At 40.7% G+C, this 15,324-nt stretch overlaps 1 protein-coding gene across 2 annotated transcripts in view; it reads right to left on the bottom strand.

Annotated features, from left to right (window-relative positions):
- Nucleotides 1-15,324, bottom strand: part of atp8b3 (ATPase phospholipid transporting 8B3) — an 89,868-nt gene that overhangs the window by 20,885 nt on the left and 53,659 nt on the right. For both annotated transcript variants that reach the window (XM_039766925.1, XM_039766927.1), the window contains 9 exons: nt 13,480-13,688; nt 6,813-6,844; nt 6,105-6,261; nt 5,818-6,006; nt 5,606-5,718; nt 5,356-5,520; nt 3,239-3,350; nt 238-313; nt 20-146 (listed from right to left, as the gene is read on the bottom strand). In XM_039766925.1, the coding sequence (XP_039622859.1) occupies nt 20-146; nt 238-313; nt 3,239-3,350; nt 5,356-5,520; nt 5,606-5,718; nt 5,818-6,006; nt 6,105-6,261; nt 6,813-6,844; nt 13,480-13,688 (1,180 nt within the window). The remainder of the gene's footprint in view (nt 1-19; nt 147-237; nt 314-3,238; nt 3,351-5,355; nt 5,521-5,605; nt 5,719-5,817; nt 6,007-6,104; nt 6,262-6,812; nt 6,845-13,479; nt 13,689-15,324) is intronic.

The following is a 15,324-nucleotide window of genomic DNA, read 5'->3' as shown; positions in this document are numbered from 1 at the left end:
GAAGTCTCAGCCATCTTACTAGGTCTTGTCCAGTAATGACTAGAGCTTGTCTAGTTGCTTTCATATTCTTCAGATGAGAGTTCAACAACTCTTCATTCTTTAACCCAGAAGTGTTGTTATTTATTTGTGGGGTCCACAGTAGGTCCCTGTGTGGCAAACAGAGCTTCCATGAACTAGTCATACCATACTGTGAAAGGTAAAGGAAGGATGATAGTAATAGCAGGAGAAGCTGCTTACCTGAGTGTTGCACCCTCCAGAATTTCCATGTTGTTGTCCAGCAGTTTGCATGAGTATCCAATGTTCACTGCTGTCTCTGCAGATAGACAGAAATAAATGTTTAACATTCCTAAATTAAACCTAAATTTGAATCTTGGTTCTGGCAATGTCTGTCTAATGCTGGCATATAATTTCTCTGTCTGTATTGACCTTTCTCTAGATACTTCTTTTTAATTTCCTTATCCAGTAAACATGCAGGTTGTGTTAAATAATAATTTTAAACTGGCTATAGTTGAGGGTGTGTGCATGAGTATTCTCTGCAATACGCTGATGCTGATTTATACTTTGTACTTGATGCTGCTGGGCTGGGCTGCAGCACTCCATGTCCCTAATCTGGATAAAATAGGTTAGATGATGGATGGATTAATCACATTTACTGACTGCACAGGCAAGCATGTTTCATTTCAACAACAGTCCACTAGAAGCATCTGATTACATTAATATAAACTCAGTGGCCCTGTTATCCTCATGAATTCACATAACTTGCTCCACAAAACAGACAATATTGTGACTGAAACTCAATATGCAGTATACCATGAAGACGTGGTTAAGAGGATAGGGATGCTGTTTGAACACACATTAGAAATGAGCAAGATATTGTGGCGAATTGCTGGGGCTGAGACCCGGCCGGGACGCCTGGAAGGACCGGGAGGTGGCATGTACGTCCTCCAGGCCATGAGGGGGCAACCTCCCAGGATCAGAGGAAGACCACGGGAGAAGAGCAAGGAGGCTCAAGCCTACTGGGGCTCTTGGCCACCACCAGGAGGTGCCCCGAGTCTCAGAGGGCCCGGGAATGATTTACTTCTGCCACACATGGGAAGATAAAGGAGGATCCCCCCAGGGATGCCCGGAGTGCTTCCGAGTGCTCTCCCAACACTTCCACCACACCAGGAAGTGTCGTCAGAGGGAGCACCTGGAGCACATCTGGGTGAGAGTAAAAGGGCCCGCCTTTCAACAGTCTGGAAGCTAGAGTCGGGAGTGGGAGCGGGACAAGGCTCCCGTGGAGAGAGGAAATGCGGTCCAAGGACAGAGAGAGAAGCCCGGAGGAGTGGTGATTGGTGTGAGGAGCACGGTGTGCTGTGCGGGACTGTGTATTTTGGAGACAATAAAAACGTGCTTTTTTATAAAGATGCAGTGTCTGTCTGGTGGTGTTCAGGCATGTCTCACAATATATAATTGAAGACATTTTGACCATGTTGAGTGTTTGATGCATAATGTGGTGGTTCAGGCATCTCAGCAGTACCTACCCTCTTTGGAGTTTCCTGTTTTACAGCCTTCAGAGTTTACAGAGAATGGAGCAACAAACTAAAAGCATCAACAGAGTGGAAGTACCATGGACGAAAATGATGTTTTATTAAGAGACATCTAAAAAGAATAGTTAGACTCAATTGAGTGAACAGAAAGGTCACAAATTCTCAAGTTAAACATCTTTTCAGCTGACCATGCCTGTTTTAATCCTGCCAGTGAGGGTACCGGGTGCACAAGATCACTAAAATTGGGCCAGAGAAGGTTGGAAAAATGTAAGCTGGTTTGAGAAAGCTTGGCTTTTTCTGCAGATGAAGAAGGAAGAATCAGAATTTGGTGAAAACAGCATCGGCCTATTGACTAATTTTGTATTGTGTCATGGGGACAGCCGAGTGCTTGTAGTGTAATGGAATGAGAAATATTCCCTTGGCACACACTGGGATTTTTAATACCAACTGAGTATCATTTGAATGATACAGTATACCTAAATGTTGTTGATGATGATGTGCATCCCTTTTTGATTGTAGTCTAACCTTCTCTAAATGTATATTTTCAGCAGGATAATGTGTCAAGTCACAAAGCATGAATTATCTCAGACTGGTTCAAAGGATATGACAGTGACTTCAGTTTACTCCAACAGCCGCAGTCCCCAGATCTCAATCCAATACAGCTCCTTTAGGATGATGTGGAATGAGAGGTTTGCTTTGTAAATGCAGAACTGAAAAATCTGCAATAATTTCAATTAAGAACAGTATGATGCTACCAGGGCGGCACGGTGGCGCAGTGGTAGCGCTGCTGCCTTGCAGTTAGGAGACCCGAGTTCGCTTCCCGGGTCCTCCCTGCGTGGAGTTTGCATGTTCTCCCGTGTCTGCGTGGGTTTCCTCCGGCGCCCAGTTTCCTCCCACAATCCAAAGACATGCAGGTTAGGTGGATTGGTGATTCTAAATTGGCCCTAGTGTGTGCTGGGTGTGTTTGTGTGTGTCCTGCGGTGGGTTGGCACCCTGCCCAGGATTGGTTCCTGTGTTGGCTGGGATTGGCTCCAGCAGACCCCCGTGACCCTATTTGGATTCAGCGGGTTAGACAATGGATGGATGATGCTACCAAGTCAGCATGAACCAAAAACCCAAAGGAATGTTCACATCATCTTATTAAATTTATGCCACAAATAAATCTGGTTATTCTGGAGACAGAAATGGGTCCTACTGGGTATTACATATTTGTACCTAATAAAGTGGTTGCTAAGTGTATAAGTAAATACATTCTTTTTTAAATTGTGGTGTGCATTTGGAAAAATGTTAGTACTATAATGATAATGGTGCATGGTAGAAAAGGATAGCACCAAGAGAAAGGGATAAGTACATGATACAAAAAATCTTCACTATCCATCCATCCATTATCCAACCCGCTATATCCTAACTACAGGGTCAGGGGGGTCTGCTGGAGCCAATCCCAGCCAACACAGGGCACAAGGCAGGAAACAAACACCGGGCAGGGTGCCAACCCACTGCAAAAATCTTCACTATTTTCCTTTAATGCATTCACAAGCCAATAGCAGACTGCTATTCCTCTTTCTGTCTGGACAATAACTGCTCTTGAAGGCCTCATATCATTCTACTGGGGTTGCCACTGAGGCCAATCTTTTCAAAAGAAACATGTATTTATGTTTACCTCCCACTTCTGTTCATTAAGGACACTAGGGATGAATTTCAACAAGTACCTTGCTTGTCTCCTGTGAGCATCCATATCTTGATTCCACCGTTTTTTAGATTGTGGATGGTGTCAGGAACCCCATCCTGCAGTTTGTCTTCAATTGCTGTGGCCCCCAGTAGCTGTTCATACAAAGCAGAGAAGAAGCATTAAAAGTATTGAAAATGGAAATTGCAAGCAAGTTTAATAACAGCATGTGGTCACCAAAGCAGGAATATGGTTTCCAACTAAAATGCAAACTGCTTTCCTTTCTCTGTGATGATTGTCAGTCTGCCTTATTAATGCTGAATGTCTGTCAAAGAAGGATCCTCCATCCCCTGAAAGATGATCTTGACTGACTGAATAATCAATACTGTTGACCACATTTCACTCATTATTTACGTTATCTCAGATGTAAATCCATCTACCCATCTTTTTTCCAGTACATAGACTTGGACAGTAAGCTGTCAGCTGTCCCTGCAGTAAAAAGCACCAGTGATAAAACTCGACTTATAAGTAAAAATAAAGGGAGATAGCAGGTAAATGCAGATCACCTTGAGGCATTTGAACCCATTTCTCCTGTCAGACTAGATGATAATTTTAGCTTTTTTTCTCACTTTTCTACCTATACAGTCTGCCTTTTGTATACCTTTTATTTTCTAGTGGCACCTATTTCATTATAAGTTACGTAGTGTGGTAGAGAGTAGGACTTTAGGAAGACACAAAAGTCGACTTGATGTTACTTAGGAGAAATTAGGTGGATTGCACTGGGGAGCTTTTGTTGGGCTGAATGGCCTGATCTCATCAAAAATGTCCCAATATTCTACAACAGCATGAAATATTTGTGAATTTAAATGAAGTTTTCTTGCCATTTAAAACCCCTGTAAAGTTAAGGTGGGAAAAATACAGATGAAGTCCACAGTAGTGTAGAATTTTAACAATCATTATACTTCTGGTTTGGGATAATTCCAAGAGACCAAGCAACCTCTGCATGGTCTTCTTCCTATTATGGGCTGAGTTTGGAAGTGGATGGGCTGGACATGCCATAAAGCGAGTGGCAGCCTTTCCAGCGGCTCCATGTATGACTTTATCTTTCTACCTTTTTCTCTATTTTTCTCTATCAGTATGCTGCTGCTGGAGTATGTGAATTTCCCCTTGGGATTAAAAAAGTATCTATCTATCTATCTATCTATCTATCTATCTATCTATCTATCTATCTATCTATCTATCTATCTATCTATCTATCTATCTATCTATCTATCTATCTATCTATCTATCTATCTATTTATCTATCTATTGTGGATTATGCCTGGCAGTTTATCCCGGCCAAGTCCCCCAAGCCGCCAGATGGAGCCCTCCCTGCAATGTGGAGATTCCCCGAATTACAGCAGGGCATCAAGGACTTTGGAGTTGTAGTGCACAGCCCTGCTGGATAACGTCGGGGCCACCATGGGACGCTGCAGGGAGACATTGGCTTTTCCTACAGCCCGGAAGTACTTGCCGGTCACAAGGACAGAAGGAATAAAGTGCTTCCGGGCTGACAAAGAAAGAAGAGTTTTGATTTGACCTGGAAGTGCTAGGAAGTCACATGGACTGGAAGGTCAAGGAGCACTTCCGGGTCATGGACTATAAAAAGGACAATGAAACACCAGAGCGTTGAGCTAAGCTGGGTGGTAGGAGGACAACGCATCTGGGAGTGGAGGATTGTATTATTATTGAGTATTGTATTGATTTATGAGTATTGTGGAGAAGAGGGTGCTTTGTGCACTTTATTGTCCTAATAAATCAAGTATTTGGACTTTTACCTGGTGTCTGACGAGTGGTCTGAGGGTTCCCTATCTATCTATCTATCTATCTATCTATCTATCTATCTATCTATCTATCTATCTATCTATCTATCTATCTATCTATCTATCTATCTATCTATCTATCTATCTAAAGAACTGAAACCATTTCTGAGAAACCAGTCTGTCACCTGTATAAAATGAAATTCTAATAATGTAAATGCTGCCAGAGACAAGACAAGGTGATATTTTCCCTGCATTATCTTTTGCATGAAACTCTATTGTAATTTTTATACCAGATCCTACGATGTAAAAGGACATCATGATGCAAAGCTGTTCTACTAAATAGAGCAAAGATACGCACAGTCAGCTCTTGCTCCATCTTTTCATAAGCTGCTTCCAGCTTGGCTTCTTTGTTCTGCATTGCCATTGTAGCACTGAGGAACTCCTTACTCCAGCTCTGATAGAACTCCTCTGGGACATTCTTGCTGGCCAAACATAATGTGCGTAGACTGTCCTTTGCAAATTCCTGCAGGTAGACCAAAAACAGTCATGTTATTTCCAGCTTTTTCAATTATAGGAAGAACTAGAAATGGTAAGCAAGACACGTTCACCTCCAGAGCTTTTTCTGTGGCATCCAAATATAAACACTTGGTTTCTAGCCTTTCAAAAATGACAATATCAGCACCTTTGCAGAAAAGCTTTATTTTGCCACTGGGTTCACGCACTAAAAAAAGGATAAAATCCATATTCATATTAAAACTCAAACTTCAAGTTAAAAAACAAGAAAAGTAAGAAATGAATACGGTGATCAAATTAAACTCACCAAGGACAGACATTCTGCGCCTCTGGCTACTAAAATCTAAGATGGCCAGTAGATCATATGTATGAATTTTGCCAAGTTCACTGACTGTCACCGAGTCCTGGGTTCTGGACATAAAAACAAAGCCAAAATTCCGGGCTGCTGTTACCAGAGCTTCTTCATCTGGTGATGCAGCTTGGTATCGCAGATCTCCTGAAAAATGGAAATGACACGTCAAAGGAGAAAGAGTGGGATGTGCATAAACAATGTTCACGGAGCATAAGCATGTAAATCATGGATTTTCTGCCCACCGTCAACTTCCTCTGCCATGACCGTGTGACAAACAGCCAGTACTTGAAAGAACTCAGTAAGACTTCTGTTTTCCCCACTCCTTAGCCTGTCTACAAGCACCTGGTCACTGAAATTCAGCTTTCCATCAGCAAAAGGATTCCATTGAAGGTCAATGGGCTAGGGTAAAAAGAAATGTGACAGAGATGGTAGCCAAGCTTATTACTAAAAGTGGTTTGTAATTGAGCTAGTGATGCCTTGTTCTTCTGCTTTACCATTGCAGCCAATGTTTCTATAATTAGCATATTTGGCTGACACCTTCAGTTAAGTAAAATGACAAGAAAATGATACAGTACCACTGTTTGAAATTTTAATTAGAGGTGACTTGGTTAGCATGATAGAATGAGTTAGAGGTGTCTTATCCACTACACTACCCGGCCACACTATATTTAAGGCAGGAGCCTCCCCAGGTGTTCAGTGTTCGAAAGACAACTTAACACATATGTTCATCATGATAGTCAGATTTCACACTTCAGTCATCTAAAAGGTTTCTAGGTTCCTTTAGACTCTAACCACTTGCTTTAATTAGGTGCCCTAGACCCTTTTCTAGGTGAGCATTGCTCCGTGAAAGACCACAGGCTATACTGCCACATTCTCAAGGTGGCCCATCTGCTTTCTGATTCTTTCGGAACCGAGATATTCACAAAAAATGAATTAAGACAATGGCATACCTGAGTGGTTTCACTGTAGATTTGTTTATTTCCTGCAAAAAAAGGACTTATTTTAGATTAGATTAAAATTCATAATCCAAAGCAAAATATATTGGTCCACTTGTGTTAAAAATGACTGATAAAATATAAGACAATAAGCAAACAAAAAGGAATGCAATGAACAATAAATTCCATTCATTATTTGGGGCATGGTGAAGCAGAGGTTAGCATTTCTGTAAAGAGCTCAAGTACACTGCGTTTGAATCCTAGACATCATTGTTTGTGTGAAATTTAAATGCCCATCCCATGTTTGTATGGAATTTTCTTTAGATGCTCCAGCTTCCTTCAACATCCCAAGTAACATGCACATTAGGTCAATGGGTGACTCCTAATTGTTACAATATCACTGAGTTTGGTATGAATTAAGCATTCTCTGCATTGAACTGGTGCCCTGTTTTGGAGTTGGATGTGGTACCTATGCTATAACAAGTGCTGCTCAGATAAGCTATGGCTCTCAATGGCATTAAACATGGATTAAGCAGATTCATTAAATGGATATATTAAATAATACCCATCTCCCGTGGCTCTGCCTGTGTAGTAGTGAAACAGGACAGTGAAGAGGCCCTGCCCAGCTCTCTACTCCTGATGTCCCGTTTTCCCCTCCTCTGTGCCTGCAGCCTCTGTCTCGGATTACCAGGAATGTATCACTACTGCAAGTGAACTATGATTCTTAGCGCAATGACAGAAGTCACAAAATCAACCGGAATGTTCAAGAAAATTATAGAAAAAAACCTGCTCTAAATCCATGAAGTAGTTTTCTCATTCGCTAGCTAAGTGGAGGTAAGGCTGGCGTGTGAGTGACAAGGACCCCGGCCCCCTCCCCTCGGCCTGCTGCATGTCTCTCAGATTCTTGCAAATATATCGCTACCACAAGTGAACCATGATACGTAGCGTGAAGAGAGAAGTCACAAAATCAACTGGAATGTTCAAGCAAATTATCAAAAAGCGATAATGCTCGTGAAAGCGGACAGACATACAGACATACGTTGGATTTTATATATATAGAGATTATCATAGGGATAAATAATGGCAGAGTGGACACCTACTGGATACAGAATCATGGATTCAGATCCCATGCATATTTTCCCCTGTCTGCATGGGGTTTTCTTCTGGACACATCAGTTTACTTTACACATTCTCAAAGATGTGCAGATTAGGGAAACTGATGATTCTAATGTGCATTAGTGGGCATTGGGATGGCCTAACATGCCATCCATTGCTGCCAGTATAAGCCTTGCTCCCACATGACCCTAAGCCAAACGGTTTGAGAAGAACATCTTATTATACAGTGCATGATTTAGGTAAATCCACTATAGTCTTATTTCTTTCTCTGAATTACTCTATATTCATATTTCTTAACTTATGGGTCAAGACCCAAATTTTGATTGGTTGCCTCATGATTGTTTAGTAAAATTAGCCAAGTACGTGATATACTGCGCTCTATTTAGTGTACATTCAGAATCAATTTTAAGATTCTCCTCCTAACCTATAAGGCATTAAACGGTCTAGCCCCCGCCTATTTGAGTGTCTTGCTCCATTGTCACAATCCCCCTCGTGTTCTTAGATCCGCAGATCAGCTGCTCCTAACCGTTCCCAAGGCACGTTTTAAAGCTCGTGGTGAAAGGGCTTTCTCCGTCTGTGCACCCAGGCTCTGGAACTCCCTGCCCTTAGTGGTTAGGCAAACCGCTTCAGTCGCCACATTCAAATCTCGCCTAAAAACGCACTTCTTCACATTGGCTTTTAATTCTTAACCTGTTTCATTTTCCACTTGTCTTTTGCTATTTTCTCTATTTTATTTGGTCCCTTGACCTGTTTTTAGTATCTCTGTTTTAATTCTCTCTTAATGTTTGTTTTTAATATTTTGCTTTTAGTCCTGCTTGTTGTAACTGTACAGCGCTTTGGTCAGTTGTAATGCTGTGTTTTTAAGCGCTCAACAAATAAATATGGTATGGTATGGCATGGTACATTTTATAGTGGTAGTGTGCAGTCTAAGATGTAGCCTATAAACCATGCCATTAACACAACAGAAAAAGCTTTCCTTTCTATAATCCATCCATCCATTTTCTAACCCGCTGAATCCAAATACAGGGTCACGGGGGTCTGCTGGAGCCAATCTCAGCCAACACAGGGCAAAAGGCAGGAACCAATCCTGGGCAGGGTGCCAACCCACCGCAGGACACACACAAACACACCAGGGCCAATTTAGAATTGCCAATCCACCTAACCTGCATGTCTTTGGATTGTGGGAGGAAACCGGAGCGCCCGGAGGAAACCCACGCAGACACGGGGAGAACGTGCAAACTCCACGCAGGGAGGACCTGGGAAGCGAACCCGGATCTCCTAACTGCAAGGCAGCAGCGCTACCTCTGCACCACCGTGCCACCCACCCTTTCTATAATACTTAAATATAATTAAAATTCCCCAAGACACAATAATGTGAAACAGTCAGACTGAGATTACTAATTAGCAAAGACACATGTAAGAATGGGGGAGAGAGGGGGGAATGACAGGTGAACTTGTGAAGTGAAGGGACGATAACACTAGCTTGAAATATAGAAACGAAAAGAACTGGTGAGGTACAAGAATGTGATGATTTTCCATACTTTGAATCAAAATCTGTAGGAAACGTGCAAAGAAGGCTTTGTATTAAGGTTTATCCTGCCTTGGCAAGGAGAAATTCCTTCTTGTATAATTATTGTAAAATTATTTCATAAATTTCAATCTGCTGGTAGTGTGAAGGATGTGTGTTGGACCACTGAGAACTGTAAGAACAGCAGAAAATATCAAAAGGGTGACGCAGTCTGTAAAATGGATTTTAGCATTCAGCATGATGTCAGTCAGTAGCATTAAACACTTCAGACTGGACTGTTCACCGAATTCCTCATCAACATTTATCTTATCACCTGTATAAAATACAAACACTACCTACATGTTTCAGAATAATTTAGCTACATACTCAGTTTATTGAATTCAATTTGAAGTCAAAGCCATGATACACTGAATGATTTGCAAACTGAACTGAATGGTTGAGCTCATTTGAAAAAAATTATTAAAAAAATATTAAGGACAAGATAAACGAATAGTGTCAATTAACTATTTTCTGACTACTTTATTCCTTATCCAGTGCCATGAGTCAAATGATGAACCATTTGTACTGTCCTTTCAAAAATCATCATATTCTTGAACTGGACTCCTTATAATGAAGCATTTACTTTACTGAAGCCTCCACTAAGCATTTACACTAGCGGGGTTTTTACTCAGGAATCTCTCTTCCTTGTTTTCAATGGTAACTACTTTTATTAAAAATACATTTCCTTTCTATGTTTCTCTTTTAGTAATACACATGTTAGAAATATGCTTGAAAAGAAACAAAAGTTTTACTGTGTTTATTACATGGCCACTGTTAATTTGTCTGGGGTCCCATTATGGTATCAATTTTCTTATTTGGGCCCTCAGAATAAAATGTTTAAGAACCCCTTTTCTATACAATTAAATGAACTAAATGCTAAAGGTATGAAGAGTAATAGAACATCAGAAAAGTTTTGACAAGAGCAGGTATTCATCTGACATAGCTCATCAATCCTATTAACTTGAGTCTCATCATTACCTAGCCGGGAAAAATGATTTCATAGTTGAGAGGATAAATGGAATCATTAAAGATTTGATCAGATCCTTTAAAGACAAGGCACTGTTTTTACTTTAGTGAAATACTTTCAAAACATCAAAGTTCACAACATTTTTAAATTGAAGTCAGTATTTCTTATATTATCTATACTTATTGCTTTAATCAAAGCCCACTTTACACTTTCATACTAGACCGATTCCATATAGGTTTCAGATATTGCTTTGTATCTTCCATGTTATATGCACAAGATACACATGAACATGAATACATGTCGTAGTCAGAGTCGTAAAGGGCAATAAGTAATAAATTATCCATCAATTCAGTTTCTAAACAGCTGGTCACAGTTAAAATTATGCATTGTTGACACTAAGCAATTTATTTTTGTTTTATATAACATTTTTCGTAGCGCTGCTGCCTCGCAGTAAGAAGACCTGGGTTCGCTTCCCGGGTCCTCCCTGTGAGGAGTTTGCATGTTCTCCCCGTGTCTGCATGGGTTTCCTCCCGCAGTCCAAAGACATGCAGGTTAGGTGCATTGGCAATCCTAAATTGTCCCTAGTGTGTGTGTGTGTCTGCTCTGTAGTGGGCTGGTGTCCTGCCCGGAGTTTGTTTCCTGCCTTGCGCCCTGTGACCCTCGTGACCATGTGTTAGGATATAGCGAGTTGGATAATGGATGGATGGATAACATATTTCAGTTAAAAACATGGCTTTGTTGACAATAACCAATCTATTTTTGGGTTATATTTATTATGTTTTTTAATGAGCACTATCACATGACATAACATTTTTTACCAACAAGAACAGCTCTTTGTAATATGACCATGCTGTTGGTTTTGTGTAAAAGCTGCATACACAGGCCAAAAACTAATGTTACCTTAATACAAGATTGGTTGATTGACTGGGTGAACTTCCATACTAGGGCAAAATCAGAATTGTCAGGAGAGTGTTTTAATTAGAAATGTGAAATTCATAACCAAACAAAACTTTCACCAGCAAGAGTCTTTCTTTTATATTTTAGAAAAAGGTCTGACAAGAATATGTTGTCTTCTGCTTCACCAGACTGACACTTCTGCTGCAGTAGCACTGCTATTGGGAGGTGTTACTGGTGAGAAATGTGCTCATTGTGCCACTCCTCTCTCTCTTCTGTGGGATCTGAACAAGGATTACTGGCATTGCAGTTCTACCATTCAGCTGAAAGAGACCATTAGCCCATTGCACGTTCAGCTCTTAGCTTTGTGGCATGGCTTTCCAACTCAGCAGCTCTCTCCGTCTTGATTTGCCTCTTAAGGAGGTATCGGTAGCTGCCAACACCATATTTTATGGCAAACTCAGATATGCAACAGAAACATAATGAAGTAAAAAATAATAGATGAAATGATGATGAAAAATGATTTCAGAGTCCTGTCACGTGCAAAAGTTCGCTGATGACACTGCTATTGTGGGCTGCATCAGGTGTGGGCAGGAGGAGGAGTACAGAAAGTTAATCAAAGACTTTGTTAAATGGTGCGACTCAAACCACTTACAGCTTAACACCAGCAAGACCAAGGAGCTGGTGGTGGATTTTAGGAGGCCCAGGCCCCTCATGGACCCTGTGATCATCAGAGGTGACTGTGTGCAGAGGGTGCAGACCTTTAAATATCTGGGAGTGCAGCTGGATGACAAATTGGACTGGACTGCCAATACTGATGCTCTATGTAAGAAAGGTCAGAGCAGACTATACTTTCTGAGAAGGTTGGCATCCTTCAACATCTGCAGTAAGATGCTGCAGATGTTCTACCAGACGGTTGTGGCGAGTGCCCTCTTCTACACGGTGGTGTGCTGGGGTGGCAGCATAAAGATGAAAGACGCCTCACGCCTGGACAAACTTATTAAGAAGGCAGGCTCTATTGTAGGATTAAAGTTGGACAGTTTAACATCTGTGGCAGAGCGACGGGCACTAAGCAAACTCCTGTCAATCATGAAGAATCCACTGCATCCACTGAACAGGATCATCTCCAGACAGAGGAGTAGCTTCATCGACAAACTGCTGTCACCGTCCTGCTCCACTGACAGACTGAGGAGATCGTTTCTCCCCCACACTATGCGACTCTTCAATTCCACCCGGGGGAGTAAATGCGAACATTAATTTTATTTTAATTTTTTTCATTTTTATTACTATTTAATTTAATACTGTTTCTTTGTATCAGTATACTGCTGCTGGATTATGTGAATTTCCCCTTGGGATTAATAAAGTATCTATCTATCTATCTATCTATCTATTGGATATTTTTAAATTCATTTACATTTTGCAAAAGTGAAAATCGTACAGCTGATTACTATTGGATAAAATTGTTTATAACTTTTTTACTAATAAAGATTTATTAACAAAATTTTCACAAAATATTCTTCACATACTAAGCATATGTGTAAATAGATTTGCTAAATTGACACAAAAGCCATAAATAATGGTAAATCTACGGTTTTCATGTCAAAATGTTTTCTTTAATTTCGAATTTTTGATACTTAAATAAAATTTTATTTTCTAGTTTGTTATTGTTTTAATATTTTGAATGACTAATGTAAGGGGCACCAAAATTACTTAGTGCTTAGGGCATCTAAGAGTCTTAATCCAGCCCTGGCTGTGAGGTCATGTTACTTCAGCCTATGCTTATTGAGTAACACTTAAATACGTTCTTTCCTCGTCATTTTTCATGTGTGTTTCTGTAGTAGCGGCTTCTGCGCTCGTATCTATCTATCTATCTATCTATCTATCTATCTATCTATCTATCTATCTACATAAGAGACTACAGAAACCTTACATGGAGGGCACCCAATTATGAAATATAACTGGAGATTAAGAGCTCTGCACTGGCAAAATTACCGGCTGCAATGCTTTAGCGCTTAAATATTTACAGGCATAATACAAGTTTTCTAAGACTCAATATAAAATTTTTGATTATTAATTAACTGCTCACAACAATGCTCTGTCCCTTATCTTGCCCCGTCACCAGAGCTGTTCTTACTCACCATAAATTACACCCGAGACACAACACTTCTTGAATGTCAGGATATTCTGTGTGAGGGTTCCTGTCTTGTCAGAGAAGAGGAATTCAATTTGGCCAAGCTGTTCATTGAGGGCAGTGCTCCGTGCCCGGGCAGGGGTGTCCTTCTCAATGAAGTACATGTCAAGATCCCAGTCTATGAAAAGACTGTGCACCACGTGGATCAACTCAAAACTAAAAATGAGAAATTTCTGCTTTGACTTAGACAGTTCAGCAAGGTTTAGGCTCACATATTATTATTACTTTCCACAAATCACCACAAACATCAGTTACTTTTCTGTCTTGAGTAAAGAACATCATAATATCTTTCTTTATGTATGAATTGCTGGTTCCTTATGATTACAACTGTGTGTTTCTTTGTGTGGAACTTGCAATGTCAATGTAAATGCATTTATGGTCACAAGAAGAAATTTGCAGGTTCATGAAAAGGAGGTGTACCAGTGGCCTGCACTGGTAAATTGTAATGTCTAGGCACAGTTCATGTCCAATGCCCACAAACTCCAGCCGGAAAAAAAAACACTTTTTCTTATGTAGGTGAAAAGTATTTCTGTAGTCTGCTAATCTAGCCTGGTCTTTATGGACATGGCCAACTTTAAAATTTCTAACTTTTGTTATGTGGATATAGCAAGCGTAATGTGCCAAAGCCCTTGATTATGAAATGTGGGTGTGGTTGAGACAAGACTAAGGGTGTACTCACACTGGCAACTCGTTCCATTCTTGAGCACATTTGTCTGCATGTAACCCCGCAAAGTCTAGTTCGTTTGACTAGAGTGGTAGGCCAACCATACCGTGCCCTGGCCCACTTGGAAGAGGTGCGCCCGCGCATGGTTCAGTAGCATTCAGGAACGGTGTGATCGCTAAATGTGCCCGAGTACGGAAAACAGACATGATGTCAATGATGCTGTAGCAATGCTACTAGTAGTTAAAACTGCATCTCCCAGCAGTCCCTGCAGGGGCTGTTGGGGTCAAAGGTTGTCAGAAGGGTTTAAAAGGAGGGCAGGTGTTGGAAACAGGGAGAAGTGTTTTTTGTTGTTATATTTTGTGTTTCGTTTACCTGCTGGACTGTCTTCTGTTAATTAAGCCATATTTAGTCGCTGTGTCCTGGACTGTATTTGTTGTTGGGGTCTGGATCGTCTTCTGTCTACCTGTGTGCTGAGGACTGATTGTGGATTCATGGCTTTCCTGCAAGTGTCGGAGCGCTCGTGAACCATCCATCCGTCTTCACCCTTACAGTGTCTACCGATAGGATTGCTTTTTCATTCCCTTTCAACATACAGATCTCTGGACTTACTCTCGTCATCTGTCATTATATCTGGTGTGATATTCCTTGGACTTTCCTGTGTGGAGTTGTGTTTTTGTGTTTAACGTAATATCGCCGTAGGGGTACTGGAGTGGTATTATTGTTTTCATTTATATTTTTTAATTTCATTATATTCTTTAATTGTTGTTAGTTCCCAGTGTGCTTTATTTTGTCTCTGTTTGTGTTGTGAGTGTGTGCGGGTCAGGCCAAGGCTGGGAGCGTCCCTGGGATCCTCTATAAAAATAAATAAATCACTGTCATCTTGACGTTGTGAATCTTAGTGGCACCGGACCACTACAAGTCAGATAGTGCAATTCTCATTTCATTCAATGCCTTTTAAGTTAAAAACAGGTTCTTATTCTCACCTCACAAATGAATGTAAATTGTAGTTGGCAAGAAAAGCTGCAAATTCCTCCCTTAACATCATTTGTTTCCATAAAAACTTCTTATATGTGTAGCACAATTAACAGCAAAATGCTGTGCTGCACACTCAATAATCCTATAAGATGG

Source organism: Polypterus senegalus, chromosome 10 (genome assembly GCF_016835505.1).
Source record: "Polypterus senegalus isolate Bchr_013 chromosome 10, ASM1683550v1, whole genome shotgun sequence".
In the NCBI taxonomy this organism is placed as follows: domain Eukaryota; kingdom Metazoa; phylum Chordata; class Cladistia; order Polypteriformes; family Polypteridae; genus Polypterus; species Polypterus senegalus.
Note: the sequence above shows the minus strand (reverse complement) of the source record. Positions and strands in the feature narration are given on the sequence as shown.